Raw genomic sequence first — 14732 nt, forward strand, 5'->3', positions numbered from 1 at the left:
ACTCTGAATATGGCACATAATGTGTAATACTTGTGGATGATTCTTGATGTTTCTGCTAACACATTGTGCTACGGTCCGTAGAGAACTGTTTATAAAGCTTCAGTGCCCCGAGTATGTTCATCACCTGGGGCACTAACTCAGACTGCATGGCCATCAGTATAACCGCATTTAATAGCTATCTGCTTCATATTATGGCTCATTTAAGGAGAACACGACCCTGGGGAACAATTATGTTCAAAGAACCCAGACGTTTCATCACAGAAATGGATATTAGAAGAGAATATGGTGTCCTATTATGTCCAGCTCAGGCTGAGTCCTTTATGAGCATTCTGCTATTGAACACACCTCTGTCATTCCAGGTTGGTCATGAAATATTCACAGAGACGCAGCAAGACGAACGAGTTCCTGTGTCCTCACTCAGGGCTCTTGTTAAAAGCAGGCGTTGATCGAGAGGTCAAAGCCGGAGAGAAGTTTAAACATCCGTTGGCCCACAGCCACACAGGATCATTACGGCTCACTCCTGACTGGTAGGAGAGCAGGGCTGAGAGCCAGAGAAACCTGGTGATATACGAGCATAATTATCTCCGTCCCTCCATCTCTCGGGGCAGGGCTATCCCGTGGCTCCGCCTCGTCCTGCATTCCAACACTGTCCTGCTTGGGCGATTATTCAGCCGTGCTGCTCAGCCGGGGCTATCAGCATTTTACGTGGGATGTGACAACAACTGTCCTGAGAGCATATTGATAAAATAATGATTAGCACTCACCGCTGTGTAGGCTATATACAGGGCTAGCATGGGACTCGCTTTCAGAAAACAGCCAGTCAACAGCTTAGTGGATAAACAGGCTAACTCAATCTAGCATTATAATAAACAGGTTCACTCAAACTAGCATTATAATAAACAGGTTCACTCAAACTAGCATTATAATAAACAGGTTCACTCAAACTAGCATTATAATAAACGGACTAACTCAAACTAGCATTATAATAAACAGGCTAACTCAAACTAATGCTAGCAATAAAATAAACAGGCAAACTAGCATTATAATAAACAGGCTAACTCAAACTAGCATTATAATAAACAGGTTCACTCAAACTAGCATTATAATAAACAGGTTCACTCAAACTAGCATTATAATAAACAGGTTCACTCAAACTAGCATTATAATAAACGGACTAACTCAAACTAGAATTATAATAAACAGGCTAACTCAAACTAGCATTATAGTGAACAGGCTAACTCATTAAATAGCACTAAAATAAACAGGCTAACTCATAAATTATTATAGTAACCATGTTAAAGTACAAATTAGGATTATATTAAACAGGGTAACTCATGAACAAGCACTGTGCTAAACAGGCTAAATTATGAAATAGTAATACTAATCAGGCTAATTTATAAACTAGCATTATAGCAATCATGCTAACTCATGAACTAGCATTATAGTAAACAAGCTAACTCATGAATTAGAATTAGCAAATTAGTTGATAGTTGTATTTCATCCACTTGATAAATGGGTTTGTTAATGAAGACTTCCTCAGACACGCCCATTTTGCCATCCATGACCTGGAGCCACGCCCACTCAGAGATACTCATTTGCATATCGCTCATCGTCTCTGATAAGCAGGTGACAGCAGAGGCATGTCATAGAGTTCAAATATAGGTTAATACTGCCCTCTTGTGGCCATGTAGAATAATGACACCCTCCTGCTCAAATTACAGACTTACCACAAACAGCACAAGTGTAAAAAATATTCGATTTATTTCCTTTAGAAAAAAAATGTGTACATGACACATGCACAGTCACACTGTAGTCATGAACTTAGCTTTTCTCTTTTTCCTTTAATTCACTCAGTGAGCACACGACTAGACTTTTTTTTTTTTTTTTTGGAGAGACACCATGAATAATGCTTGCACTGTTCAATATGAAATTTCAACACATTAAAAAAAAAAGTATAAACATTTATAAATTATCTACAAATGGAGAAGAGTACAAAAGAGTAAAAGAGTAGTGACACCAAACACGTCTAAACATGAGCAAATATTTAGAATTACCATTTTACATTAATTATATATATAATTATATAGATTTTTTCTAATTATACAGTATATTTATAATTATTCATGTGGTTAAAACAAAAATAGACTTGATTTTTTTTTCTTCTCTCTTTTTTTGGCAGAACACTGACAGTACAGACATCTTTTACATTCCTTTGTGGCAGTCAAATTTTCCTCACAAACAAATCAAAAAAGAAATAAAATAAAATAGAACATCCACTCCATTTGACACAAATGCAATCTTCACATATAATATAATATAATATAATATAATATAATATAATATAATATAACATAATATATACCCTGGGTCAAACCAAGCACAAGTGCAATCTAAACCAATGACGTACCATACCTTTAATTTGCATTTAAATTAATAATGAAATAAAAATTTAAAAATAAATGTACACTATGTCCCCTTCACTCCAAATATAGTCAATCAGCCAAAACATGTTTGACATCAAAAATGTGCTTTTTTTTAGTTTTTCACTGGAGCTACAATCCTAACATAACTAACAATTGATGGAAACTTATGGCCACCATTTTAGCATTGTGCGCTACATGTGCATGTGTAAATCATCACTCAGTCATGCAGGACATGGTTTGCCTCAATAACTCCATATAGACAAAAATTGTTTCATATAATATGAATAAATCAGTATTTAAAATAAATAATAAATCAAACTAGAACTATTTTATCATCCCAATCACTTTGATCATATAGCTCCGCCTTCAAACTGTAAGCCACACCCCCATCTGAGTCTGAGTGACAGCAAACTGTGATTTAACTTTAACATTTGATACTACTCCTGTAAAGTTACAGTCAAGTCCATAATTATTGGTACCCTTCCTGAAAATGTGTTAATTTTGATATTTTGATCGTCAACAGATGGGGGACGCTGTATATTTTTACTTTAACACAATACACTGTATTTTTAAACACTACTGCTTACTTTCTTAAATAGTTAATGAATTTGTATTAGGCGTATCAATGATTTTGATGCGTTTTGGAGAGAAAATACTATTCTTTAAAAAAAAGATGTCCTCATGAGAATGATTTGTTCTAAAACGGAAAAGTATTATATCAAATATTTTGAGTGGAATGCTAAATTACTGTATGTAATATTTAGTTTATTATAGATTTGGTGCATGACACTTAACTGGCCTTGTAGCTCCAGAGCAAAACTAAAGAAGCAACCTTCACACAAGGAACATGTCTTAACTGATGGACTACAGTTTTGTTGTGGTAAGGGGACATTGTGATTGAAGGCGTCATTGTTTCTTCAACACTGTTTTATGTGTATCTTTTTTTTATCGCAAATGCATGTAAACACTTTAAAATAATTTAAAACACACCACAACATTTCGGATTAAACTGTTTTTTTCGTTGACGGACACAGCTTGCAAAAAAACAACAAAAAACAAAACACTTTAATATAGCAGCACAGCTCGTAATTGCACAACTACAATTGTTTCAACAGGGAGAGACAGAGAGATGGAGAGAGAGAGAGACACAGGGAGTGTGTGTGTGTGTGAGGGAGAGAGATTAATGATTTCTTGACAAAAATGATGGAGATTGTTGAGTTGTTGATGAAGGTCACTTCATTATTTTTGTTTTTCATTATTTTTTACATTCCCTTCTGAAAGCAGTAGAACAGCAAGACCAATTCTTTTGTTTTTGCTCTACACTGAAGACATTTGGATTTGAGAAAAAAATGAATATAAGACAATAGATCAGAATTTCAGCTTTCATTTCCTGATATTTACATCTAGAAATGTTAAACAACTTAGAACTCAGCACCTTTGGTGTCAGACTACTTGATTTTTAGGTGAGCAAAAGTATAAGTCTTAAAGTCAATTAAAGTAAATAACACTTAATATTTGGTTGCGTATCCCTTGCTTGCAAAAACTGCATCAAGCTGATGACCCACTGATAAGCACCAAACTGTCGCATTCATCTTTTGTGATGCTTTTCTAGACTTGTAATGCAGCTTCCTTCAGTTGTTGATTGTTTGGGGTGAGGGGGTTTCTCCCTTCAGTCTCCTCTTCAAGAGATGTAATGCATGCTCAGTTGGGTTAAAATCTGGTGATTGACTTGGCCAGTCTAAAAGCTTCCACTTTTTTCCCCTGGTGAAGTCCTTTGATATGTTGGCAGTGTGTTTTGGGTCATTGTCTTACTGCATGATGAAGTTCCTCCTAATTAGATTGGATGCATTTCTCTGTAAATTGGCAGACAGAATGTTTCTATAGACTTCTGAATTCATTCTGCTGCTACCATCATGAGCTACATCATCAATAAAGATTAGTGAACCATGCAAGCCCAAGCCATGACACTACCTCCACCTTGCTTGACTGATGAGCTTGTATGTTATGGATCATGAGCAGATCCTTTCTTTCTCCACTTTCTCATTGGCCTTTCCATCACTTTGGTAGAGGTTAATCTTGGTTCCAGAACTTTTCTGGCTCATCTCTGTATTTCTTTGTGAATTCATATCAGATCTTCTGATTCTTACTGCTGATGAGGGGATTACATCTTGTGGTAAGGTCTCTGTATTTCTGTTCTCAAGGTCTTCTTTGAACCTTGGATTGTGATACCTTCACCCCTGCCCTGTGGAGGCTTCACAGCTCTCACAATGTTTCTGTCATCAACGGCCATTGTTTTCCTTGGCTGGCCAGTTCGAAGTTTATTTGTTAGTAAACCAGTGGTTTCTTTCTTTTTCAGGACATTATAATTGTTGGCTATGCTCTCCCATAGACAGCTCTCTGGACTTCATGTTGGTTTATCCTTTTTACCAATAAATGCAGTCTTCACAGGAGAAACCCAGGGTTCAAACTAAGAGTAGACATTCAGCACTATTAATTCTATAAACAATCAATCTAACAGGGCACACCTGCGCAAAAAGAAACACAGTCACAATTTGATCACTTGAAAAATGGGTGGGTTCAAACAAAAGGTGCTATGTTCCAAGTTGCTTAACACATCTAGATGTAAATATCAGGAAATGAAAGCTGAAATTCGGATCTATCGTCTCATATTCATGTTTTGATCTCAAACCCAAATGTCTTCAGTGTATACAAAAACAAAAGAATTGGCCTTGCTGTTCCAATATTTATGATACCTCTGATACCTGACGTGCTTAATGGCATCAGTCTAGAACCCTTAAGGGTTGTTAGTTTGTCTCTGTGGGGGAACCCATAAACGTTCTATGTAGAAACTTACAACAAGGTTTCTCTTTAGGTTTTTCAGAGTCTAAAGAGCCCTTAATTAACCGACAAACCCTTAAAGAAACCTTGTAGAACCCTAAGAGCATACCAAGTAGCAGGAGCTGAATGCCCAACAGGGTCTAGGCATTAAGAAGAAAATACTGTGCAATAATTTGGAGATTGTACCACATACTTACCCAGTTAATACATACACTCTTAGGGGAAAAAAAGGGTGCTTTTTTGTTGTAAGGCTCTACATAGTGCCGTTAAGGATTCCCTTAAGGGTTCTAAATGTTTAAGAGTAAGTGTACAGTATACAGTATATGTAGCACATACCTACAGTAAATATTTATTTAATACACTGAGAAAAGGGTTCCACAAGGATTCCTTGGATAGGTAAGTGTTCTCAGATTATTAAAAGGGGTTTTTACTTTTAATCCTCTCTGAAAGGGACCCTCTTTGTTGTAATGTATTGAAAAAGGGGTTCTTTAAGGGTTCATTGGATAATTAAGGGTTCTTAGCTTCCAGAAACTCTTACAGGGAAACACTTATAGGGTTCTACACAGGACTTTCACTGATTTGGCTTTCAATATTCTTACATTTTGGATTTATTAAACAACACCAGGTAAATGTGTGTATCATATTGGATATGTATTTAAATGAAAATTAATATAGAATTAATAATGACTGGACATGTTCTACACTTCCACATTCTACATCACAGAAGCTTTGAGTCATTTATTAATAGACATATATTAAATTACCAGTTTATCACATCCACCCATCACACAGGTCACTTTATAGGTGTATATTTATTGACTGTAACCCATCTGCTGCTCTGTGCAAAGTATTGGCACTCCTCTACACCGTCTACCAGTTAAAAGGAACCACCACAGCACCATCACTGAGCAGATATTATTTAGATGGTGGTTTTATTTTTGGTGACACTGACATGATGATGTGTGTGTCTTTTTTGTGAGTGCCATTTTTTTTGGAAAATCTATCATTCTACACTCTTAAAAACAAAGGTGCTTAAAAAGGCCCTATACAGCCATGGGGTCAAAGTGGGTCCATGAAGGAAAGTCAGTAGGGCTTTTTTTTGTTTTGTTACAGTGGTGTAAATCACAACCCATTATCAAAGCTATTCTATTTATTATTGAGTTTTTATAGTTATTAGCCTAAAAACAAACATGTCTGTGGATAATTGCAATTTGAATCTAATGATAATTTGAATAAAAATGTGTTCTGTGGTGGAAAGTTCAGGAATAAAAAGTTACGAAGTTCGAATAACATTTAAATTATAATGAACCGAATATTTGGATTGTGTTTATAAAATAAATCTGTGCTGTGGGGGTTTGTGGATTTTTTTTTTCAGTGATATTGCGTAAAGTTTGAGAACCCCTGCTTTAGAGCAATGCCTTAAATGTTTTGATCAAAATTTTTTACTTTTTTTGTTGTTGTTGTTGCTAAAATAAACTGAACAATTTTTTTCCCCACCGTAAAGGTTCATAAATATATTTTCAGATACAGTGCAAAGCTTGTTTTAGTTCTTTGTGGCATCAGTAAGGTTCTTTAGGGGTGCTTTCACAGATATTAGTCTGTCTGCCGTGTCTGAATCATTTGCTATTTGGTTTCACACTGCACATAATTAAACAAACCAAAAGGCAAAAAAATATTAAATATTATCAAGCTCAAGATCAATTATTGGTCAAAAATATGGCAATGGAAAAATTTAAATCACAGACAACATGAAGATGATGATATATAATTACACAAATAATTAGTTTAAACATTTGTGTACTGCATCCAGCTTTTAACAGGTAGCATCTCCAAAAAAATACTGCAACCCAAAATATACGGCACGTTTGGCCTACTGTTGGGTTGATTCATGGAATCGCTTTCTCACTGCACAAGTTTACATGGAAGCAGTCTGAGACCACCTGAATCAGATGCTCTTGGATCCGAGTGTGATTGCTGTGTTCTCACCTGCCTAAAGAACCGCACCGAGTGGGAGAACTCACCAGGACTCCATTCAAATGAGCTAAACACTGAGTATGTGAGAACACCTAAGTGACCTGTGTGCAAGGTTTACCTGATAAACTGGCAGCTATAATATTCACTACAGGCCAGTGGAAGCAAACAAGTGATTTTTTTTTTTAAAGCAAATTTATTGACATCTAGTTTAAACGAAGCTGTTTTTATGTAGAATGTTCCATGGAAAAATGAGGCATACACTCCGAATACAACACACCAGTTAAAGTGTATAAGGTGTACTCCACATTTCTGATGCAAAAACAAATAAATAGTCTATGAATGGTGCAGACATTTAATCAAACTCTTTTTCTGAATAAATGAATTCATTACCAGCCATGATCACATAAAAAAAAATCCACAAGTTGCTTCCTAATTTCTGGCCTGTACTGCATGCTTTTTGGCACATAAATATGAACATGGCTGTAGATTTTCTTGAAAACATGAATATGTTGCCCTTTTTTGATTGTGTATGGCATCAGTTTTTACTTTGAGAACTTCTTGAGCAGTTTCTTCCCCTTGGAGAGAAGTCCTTTCTTCTTTTTCAGGTCTCGTGGCCCCCTGGCAGGACTAAGTGGATGGGCGGGGCCCACAGGGAGCAGAGGACGCACAATCGGGGACGCCGGTCTTCCCAGGACAGGCGCTGGAACCGTGTTTTCCACTGGCACCTGATGAGAGAGCCATCAGGAAGGGGGACAGGGAAGGGAATTAAACGTCATCTATCTTCACCTGTCAATAGCTCACCTGAAAAGTTAACTGGTGCAGTACTGCTTTAGTCCTGTGCTGTGTCTCAAATTACATAGTGTGAGCTATGAATCATTTTAAAATATGAGGTGTGGTGTACCATGATACATATGTTTTAATGCCTCAGAAGCTATTATATGGCATACGTTAAAGCACAGCGCTGCTGAATTCTTGAATCTGATCAGAAGGTGTTGATTAATTTTCTATAACAGCAGCTCTGACAGTAGTGCAGCTGCAAATCACAGGTTTAAATTAATGCATTATAATTAAATTAATTAATTATAGTATATTATTGTTTCTATAGTAACAGCTCATTCACAGGGCCTTATATGGAGGACGCTCCAGATAAAAGTTGTTTTTTTTTTTTTTTTTAAACGTGCGTAATCTTTGGTAACTTTGATTATCTGTGAGGAGACATTTATTAACATTTATGGAAGAGTCTCCAGTGTCAGTACTTCATAACAGTCAGAGACAAAACTAGAACTTGTTGGCTTACTAACTTGAAGAGAGAGAAAAAAAGAGAGGCTGGTAAAGGGGAATGACTGTTTATAGCTGCTACAACGCAAGTAAAATTTGTTCCGCAAACATTCCACAACTTTAAATGTAACTATAAACGGATAAAATGTATGACGTCATTCTTTAATAAATAAAAAATCTTAATTGTAGGCAAACTGCTGTGGTGTAAGAGGAATATAAAACTGCATTTGGGGTAAAGGAGGTTATTTCATTTCGGGCCAAACTATCATTTTTGTTCATTTACACACCAGAAACAAGAAACCCGCTTAGATAGAAAATGAGCTTCCTCTGCTGTTTTTAGCCAAGCAGGTGAGAAAAAGAAGGCAGTAAAGCAGAAAACAGCAACATTATTCCAGTAACATTCACATGTCAAACATGAGAAGTTAAAAAAAAAAAAAAAAAAGCACGACACATAAATGAACACAGACATCCACCGATACGGCGTCATGAGATTTTGCTTCAGCGTTGCATTTATTTCTGTTGATTATGGCATTACAGTGAAGTAATGTGTTTTGGTTGAGTTTTTTTTTTATGTGCATGTTTTCAGAGCAGAATTTGGATGTGAGGGTGTGATACACAAAAAAGAAACAAAGCCTCTTTAATGGAACACAACACAACACACACAGGCCAATGTGTACTGTTCGTATATAAAAAAGATAATAAACTTCATTTTGAAAAAGGCATGCTCGTCTAATGACCTGGTCATTTTAAACATTTAAAGTTTCAAAGCACAAACCCAGCTTTAGAGTCTCATTCTCTTTTTTCCGCTGCAGGAATGAGATTCAGTCTTTCGTCATATCGTTGCCAATATCCCCCAGTGTATGCACTAGCTGTGCTGTCTGTTTCAGTTCAGGGTGGGCTTTGCTTCTTCCATTCCAAAAAAAGCAAGACCGGAAGCCACGACTGCACGTTCACCACCACACAAAACAAACAAGCACGAGAGGAAAAAAGAAAAAAAACACAGAGACGGCGAGTGGACGGAACTCAAACGGAGGATGGATGGACACAGGGCCTAGCGCTGAGAGCGGCGATGGTGTACCCGTTTAGGTTCCGGGCGCGACGCCGGCACTGGCTCTTCCTGCTCCTGGTGGGACGGAGTCTCTGTGAGATAGACCTCCACGTCATCAGGCACTTCTTCTAGAAAGTTGGAGGGAACCAGACCACGATGTCCATTAATCTCACCCTGTGAAACAAAACACGAGCAGTGAGAACTGCACACGACACAATGAGGTTAAACTCAACAAGGCCACACGCTCCATTTAACTCATTATGATGGCTAGTGGTGATATTAGCTGTGAGCGCTAAAATCTAATATCTATCAACAGCTCGATAATTAAACTATTAGTGTTGAGCATTATATCACAAGGTCTCATTGATTGTATAATTAGAATGAACTGGAGCAAACTATTACATACACACAGTTAAAGGCAGATGCAACTGCGTTCATGATTTCTAATCTATTTTAAGTGTTTCATATTTGTCCTGCTTGGTTTCATGCCATGTCATGCCATAAGAAAAGCTGTAACCCTTTCATTCAAGCATAAACCAATAAACTCACGATTCTGGCTTCTGTCCTTTTGTGTCATTTGTAACAAGACAGGACAATGTGTTTTTGGGTCAGTGTATGTTGCATTCATTCCTTTGTTATTTTAAAATAAAATGGGAAAACAGGGATACAGCTTTATTATTTTATCTATTATTTAATCCGGGGAGCTTGTCACTACAGTACAATCTGGGCTAGAAGCGAATCAGCCCCTGACTTGCTTCTTCATACCATTCTGTTGGTGGTGCCGTTACTCTCAGTTCCACAAAAGTCCAAGTCCTTAATCCTTAATCTGAAGTGATGCCAGAGATGAAACCTTATTTTAATTTTTTTTTTAATCTTTGAAAGCAGATTAGCCATGCTAACACATTTCACTGGATAACAATCACCACTTTTCACTCATGTTTGTGTTTGGTTCATAAATATGAGCATAAATATTCTGCTTTGGATCTATTTGAATCTAATGACCACTTTTTTAAGCCTTCAAAGTGTTTATGAAATGTTTGAGTTAGGGTGAGGCAAGCCAGTGTGATGGACTCAGCTGTACGTTTAAGCTAGAGCTCTAAAGGGCTCTTCAGGTGTACCTCTGGGAGAACCCTATTCTGTGACCTCCCTGCCAGCAGACGTCGATTTCTACCACAAACACTGACCTGAATTTCCTCTTCACGCCTCATTTCCTTATGTTACACTGATGGTTTTTAGTAGTTAATTGCAAAGTCTTGCCAATTCTCTAGTTGCGCTAGTGTCTGAAAGTGTCTAGATCCTTTACCTGTTTTTTGACTGCTCTTATCATCTGCTATCTTGATTATTCTCTGGTTCTCTCATGTTTGTTTGATGCCTGATCATGTTTTGATCTTTGCCTGCTCTACTTTTTTGGATTGTATATTGGCTCTGCTGATAAAGATTTTCTACATATGGGTCCAGTGTGTCAAATTAAGAATTCTTTAAGTTTCTTTCTTTCTAAGAATCAATAACTTACATAGTAGAAACCGTCTTCATCTATCTCCCCAAATACAGCGATGATGTCACCAGCACAGAACGTCAGCTCCGCCTGTATCAGAGAGCATCAACTGTGTTAGCAAAGTGAAAGACTGAGAATGCATTTGGTGTGTGTATATGAGTGTGTGTGTGTGTGTGTGTGTATACACCTCAACATCTGCATTTGGTGAACTCTCCCTGGGGTCATAGTCATAAAGAGCAACCATTCTTCTAGTAGCCACCGGGTGCCGGCCGCCTTTTCGACTGTGCTCTGTAAAAAAGAAGAAATGAGAGTATCTCTTTTTCATGAAAGGCTTGTAGTAGTAGAAAGACAATGTATATATTTATTCAGGACCATGGTGGGTTAGACCAGGAACAACTGGGCACAAAGTGGGGGTACACTCTGCCTATGCCAGTTAGACTGACATTTGATCTGCTACTGGGAGGTGGAAGTAAAACTAGAGGAATCAAAGGAACTTATATGAACACGGGAAAACATGCAAAACACAGACAGTAACCAGAGCTCAGGATTGAACTCTTGACTCTGGAGCTGTGAGGCACTTTGTTGTCAATTTGCCCTAAAAGACAAGTGAACAATCAAATTGTTTTATATGGTTTGGGTCTTGTCATGAGTCATGCCCATGGTGATGTTCAAACCAAACACTGAGATCAGTGCAGTGCAAGCAACTAAAACATGATTCACAAAAAAGACAAAAACCAAGCGGGAGAGAAATACAATGGTTTAAAATGTGTGCAAACATTCAGTAGGACAGAAGTACATTTGAAATTTAAGTATGTGACTGGGTGGTGTGATGTTACCACCTCAAAACTGATTATTTTCCTATAACAGCATGTGTTCTTTTCCTCTTATACCACATCAATTTTCAATCAGTTAATTTTTTAATTTTATTAAAGAAAGACACATCATACATTTTATCGCCTGATACTTACATTTAATGTTATGGACCATACACGAAACAAATTAGTTCCTGTTATCACTTACATTATAGCAGCTATGTTGTTGTTGTTCTTCTTCTTTCAGCTGCTCCTGTTAGGGGTTGCCACAACGGATCATTGGTCCGCATATTTGATTTGGCACAGTTTTTATGTTGGATGCCCTTCCTGACACAACCCTCTCCAATTTTATCCAGGCTTGGGACCGGCATTGGGAGTGCACTGTCTTGTACAACCCCCAGTGGCTGGGGTTGGTTCCCTGGCCGAGAATCGAACCCGGGCCAGGGCAGTGAGACAGCCGAGGCCTAACCACTAGTGCTCCAGGGACCCACATTATAGCAATTATAAACAGCTTTAATTTGATTTGCCTAGCAGCCAGAAGTGCTATCAGAGCTGCTGTTATAGAAAATTAATCTATAACAATTACCAATTAGAATCAAGAATTCAACAGTGCTGTAGTGTAATTAATTTTAACTAACATGAAAAAACCTTCTGCCTCACTGGGGCACAAATCTAGCCTACAACTCTATATGCAATTGACTCTGGACAGTTAAAAATGCTTAAAAGTGCATGCCCTGAAGTGGACAATGATCTGCATAGGAAGTGTTTTGCTCCACTTTAATGTGAATGTAGTGTTATTCATGAATTGTTTGGTACAGCTGTCTGGGTGGCACTGTGGTACAGTAGGTAGTCTTGCTACGTCACAGGAGCCACCTTAAAGGGTCCCTGGTTCAATCCTGGTTCAATCCTGCTTGTGAGTTTACTTTTTGTGACTGTTATTTGTGAGTTTCCCACGTGGGTTCTCCGCCAGATTCTCAGGTTTCCTCCCACTCTCCCACCTTCTGAAAACATGCCAGTAGATGGCCCGGCTACTCTAAACTGCCTCTAGGTGTGCAACAATGTCTGAATGTGTGTGCATGGCGCCCTGCGATGGACTGGTGTCCCAAACAGGGTTTATTCCCACCTCACACCCAGTGTTCCCAGGATAGACTTTGGATCCGCCACCTTTACTAGGATAATGCATTTATTGAAAATGAATGAATGAATAAATTTAAATTTCTGCAAAAGAAGGAGTAAAACTGCTGATGTTTGAAGATGCAGTACCTATTCTATCCACTGGGGTATTGAGGGGTAGAAAGCCCTGCTTCATGAGCTGATCCATAGTCTCCTCATCCTCGGCTTGTATCTCTGACACCATGTTACAGGGAATGAGGCCAGACCGGCCACGGATCTCTCCCCGATAAAACCCATCAGTATCTTTGTCCCCATACACCTGTAAGAGAGGATGGAGAAGAACAGCAAGGCAGAGCTTACTTACAGTGGCCGGATGATCAAATATCACCAGTTGTGGCTCTGTCTTGACGTCTCACCTTGATGATCTGTCCTTCTTTAAAAGGAAGCTCTTCATCAGCAGCATCTGGGTTCGGGGACATGGAGAGAGGGTCATAGTCGAACAATGCTACAAAGATACGGAAGGGGTCTTCAGGCTCAGACTCGTCATAGTACGGAGGAGACCGCCGTCCTCGGTCCCTGTAACCTCCTGAGAAATGATGGATAGAAAACTGAAAAATGTTGGTGAGGCCATATTTGGTTATTTTCATAATTGTGTTTCCTGTGTTATGTCAACATGCATATAAATCTACCTTGAGCAAATCCAATTTCACATGCATTCATACATTCAGCCACTTAAATAACCTTTAAACATGAGATCATTGTAGGTCATTTATATTTGTTCAATGACCAATGACCAGTGGATTGAGTGTTGGCATGTAAAATCTTCTTCATTTGCAATTCATACCTTATTATTAAATCTTTGAGTATTGGGGTAATAGACAAACATGTGGTGATGCAATGAAATGGTAGAATACACTCAGATGGCAACGTATCACACAAGCTGCAAGCCAAATGTGTTTCAGTGCAAATAAATGCAAACATGGACAGAAAGAAAACGCTACATTAACCATGCAGTAAACAGGACCTGAAGAAGACTAGTCTTGGTTCTCATTAGTCCTGGCTAATGTTACACCTTAAGATGTACACCATACATCTTATAGAACTTACGGGGCCGTGCCAAAGAGGAACTGGCAAATGTGCCCAATGTGCATTCTGGAAAGCTGATGCAATGCAACGTGGAATGTAAGTTTTCTATCACTTGTGAAACATAGCTTTGTTGGATTACCTTCTGTTACAATTTGGTATAAGGCACTACCCTTAACTTTTTCCCTAATATCATGCACAGCCAAAGTAAAAGCCTGAAGTTGAGAAGGAAATGGAAGGGTTTAGCAGGCATCTCATGGCAGGTAAGTGCAACAGGGAAGAACATTCTCTGAGCAGGAAGCGAACACTTTACTATCAAGGGCAACCGTCTTTCACCTAGTGTGCATCCCGTAAGCCTTAATGCAAGCCTCCATCTTGGCAGTCCAGCGTTTCAACTTCATGCGTTTCAGAAACTTGCTCATGGCACTTTCTTGCTCTTCTGTCTCACTGTGCTCTGGTAGAACACGGAGCTGCAACACATACCATAAGGAGGCCTGTGGCCACCATGCCTCCGTGAACACCACGTCCTGTGCCGCTCTACACGGCCATAGTAAACATCCTCCTTGACCGGAGAACGGTTCCCCTCACTGTTACTCTCAGTGGTTATCTCTGAGGGAAACACCAACCAAAGAGCTGTTACAGTGAACAGACCACACCACCTTGAACGA

The 14732-nt window shown here is 38.5% G+C and overlaps 1 protein-coding gene across 5 annotated transcripts in view; it reads right to left on the reverse strand.

Moving 5' to 3' along the window:
* Nucleotides 1-3828: 3828 nt before the first annotated feature.
* rimbp2a (RIMS binding protein 2a) overlaps nt 3829-14732 on the reverse strand; it is a 68299-nt gene continuing 57395 nt past the window's right edge. For 4 of the 5 annotated variants that reach the window (XM_053240320.1, XM_053240322.1, XM_053240321.1 and 1 more), the window contains 7 exons: nt 14548-14673; nt 13398-13567; nt 13132-13300; nt 11244-11344; nt 11075-11146; nt 9592-9735; nt 3829-7960 (listed from right to left, as the gene is read on the reverse strand). In XM_053240320.1, the coding sequence (XP_053096295.1) occupies nt 7778-7960; nt 9592-9735; nt 11075-11146; nt 11244-11344; nt 13132-13300; nt 13398-13567; nt 14548-14673 (965 nt within the window). In that variant the 3' untranslated portion in view covers nt 3829-7777. The remainder of the gene's footprint in view (nt 7961-9591; nt 9736-11074; nt 11147-11243; nt 11345-13131; nt 13301-13397; nt 13568-14547; nt 14674-14732) is intronic. The other variant, XM_026941309.3, reaches the window with a different exon arrangement.

The sequence above is a fragment of the Pangasianodon hypophthalmus genome, chromosome 15, assembly GCF_027358585.1.
Source record: "Pangasianodon hypophthalmus isolate fPanHyp1 chromosome 15, fPanHyp1.pri, whole genome shotgun sequence".
Taxonomy (NCBI): domain Eukaryota; kingdom Metazoa; phylum Chordata; class Actinopteri; order Siluriformes; family Pangasiidae; genus Pangasianodon; species Pangasianodon hypophthalmus.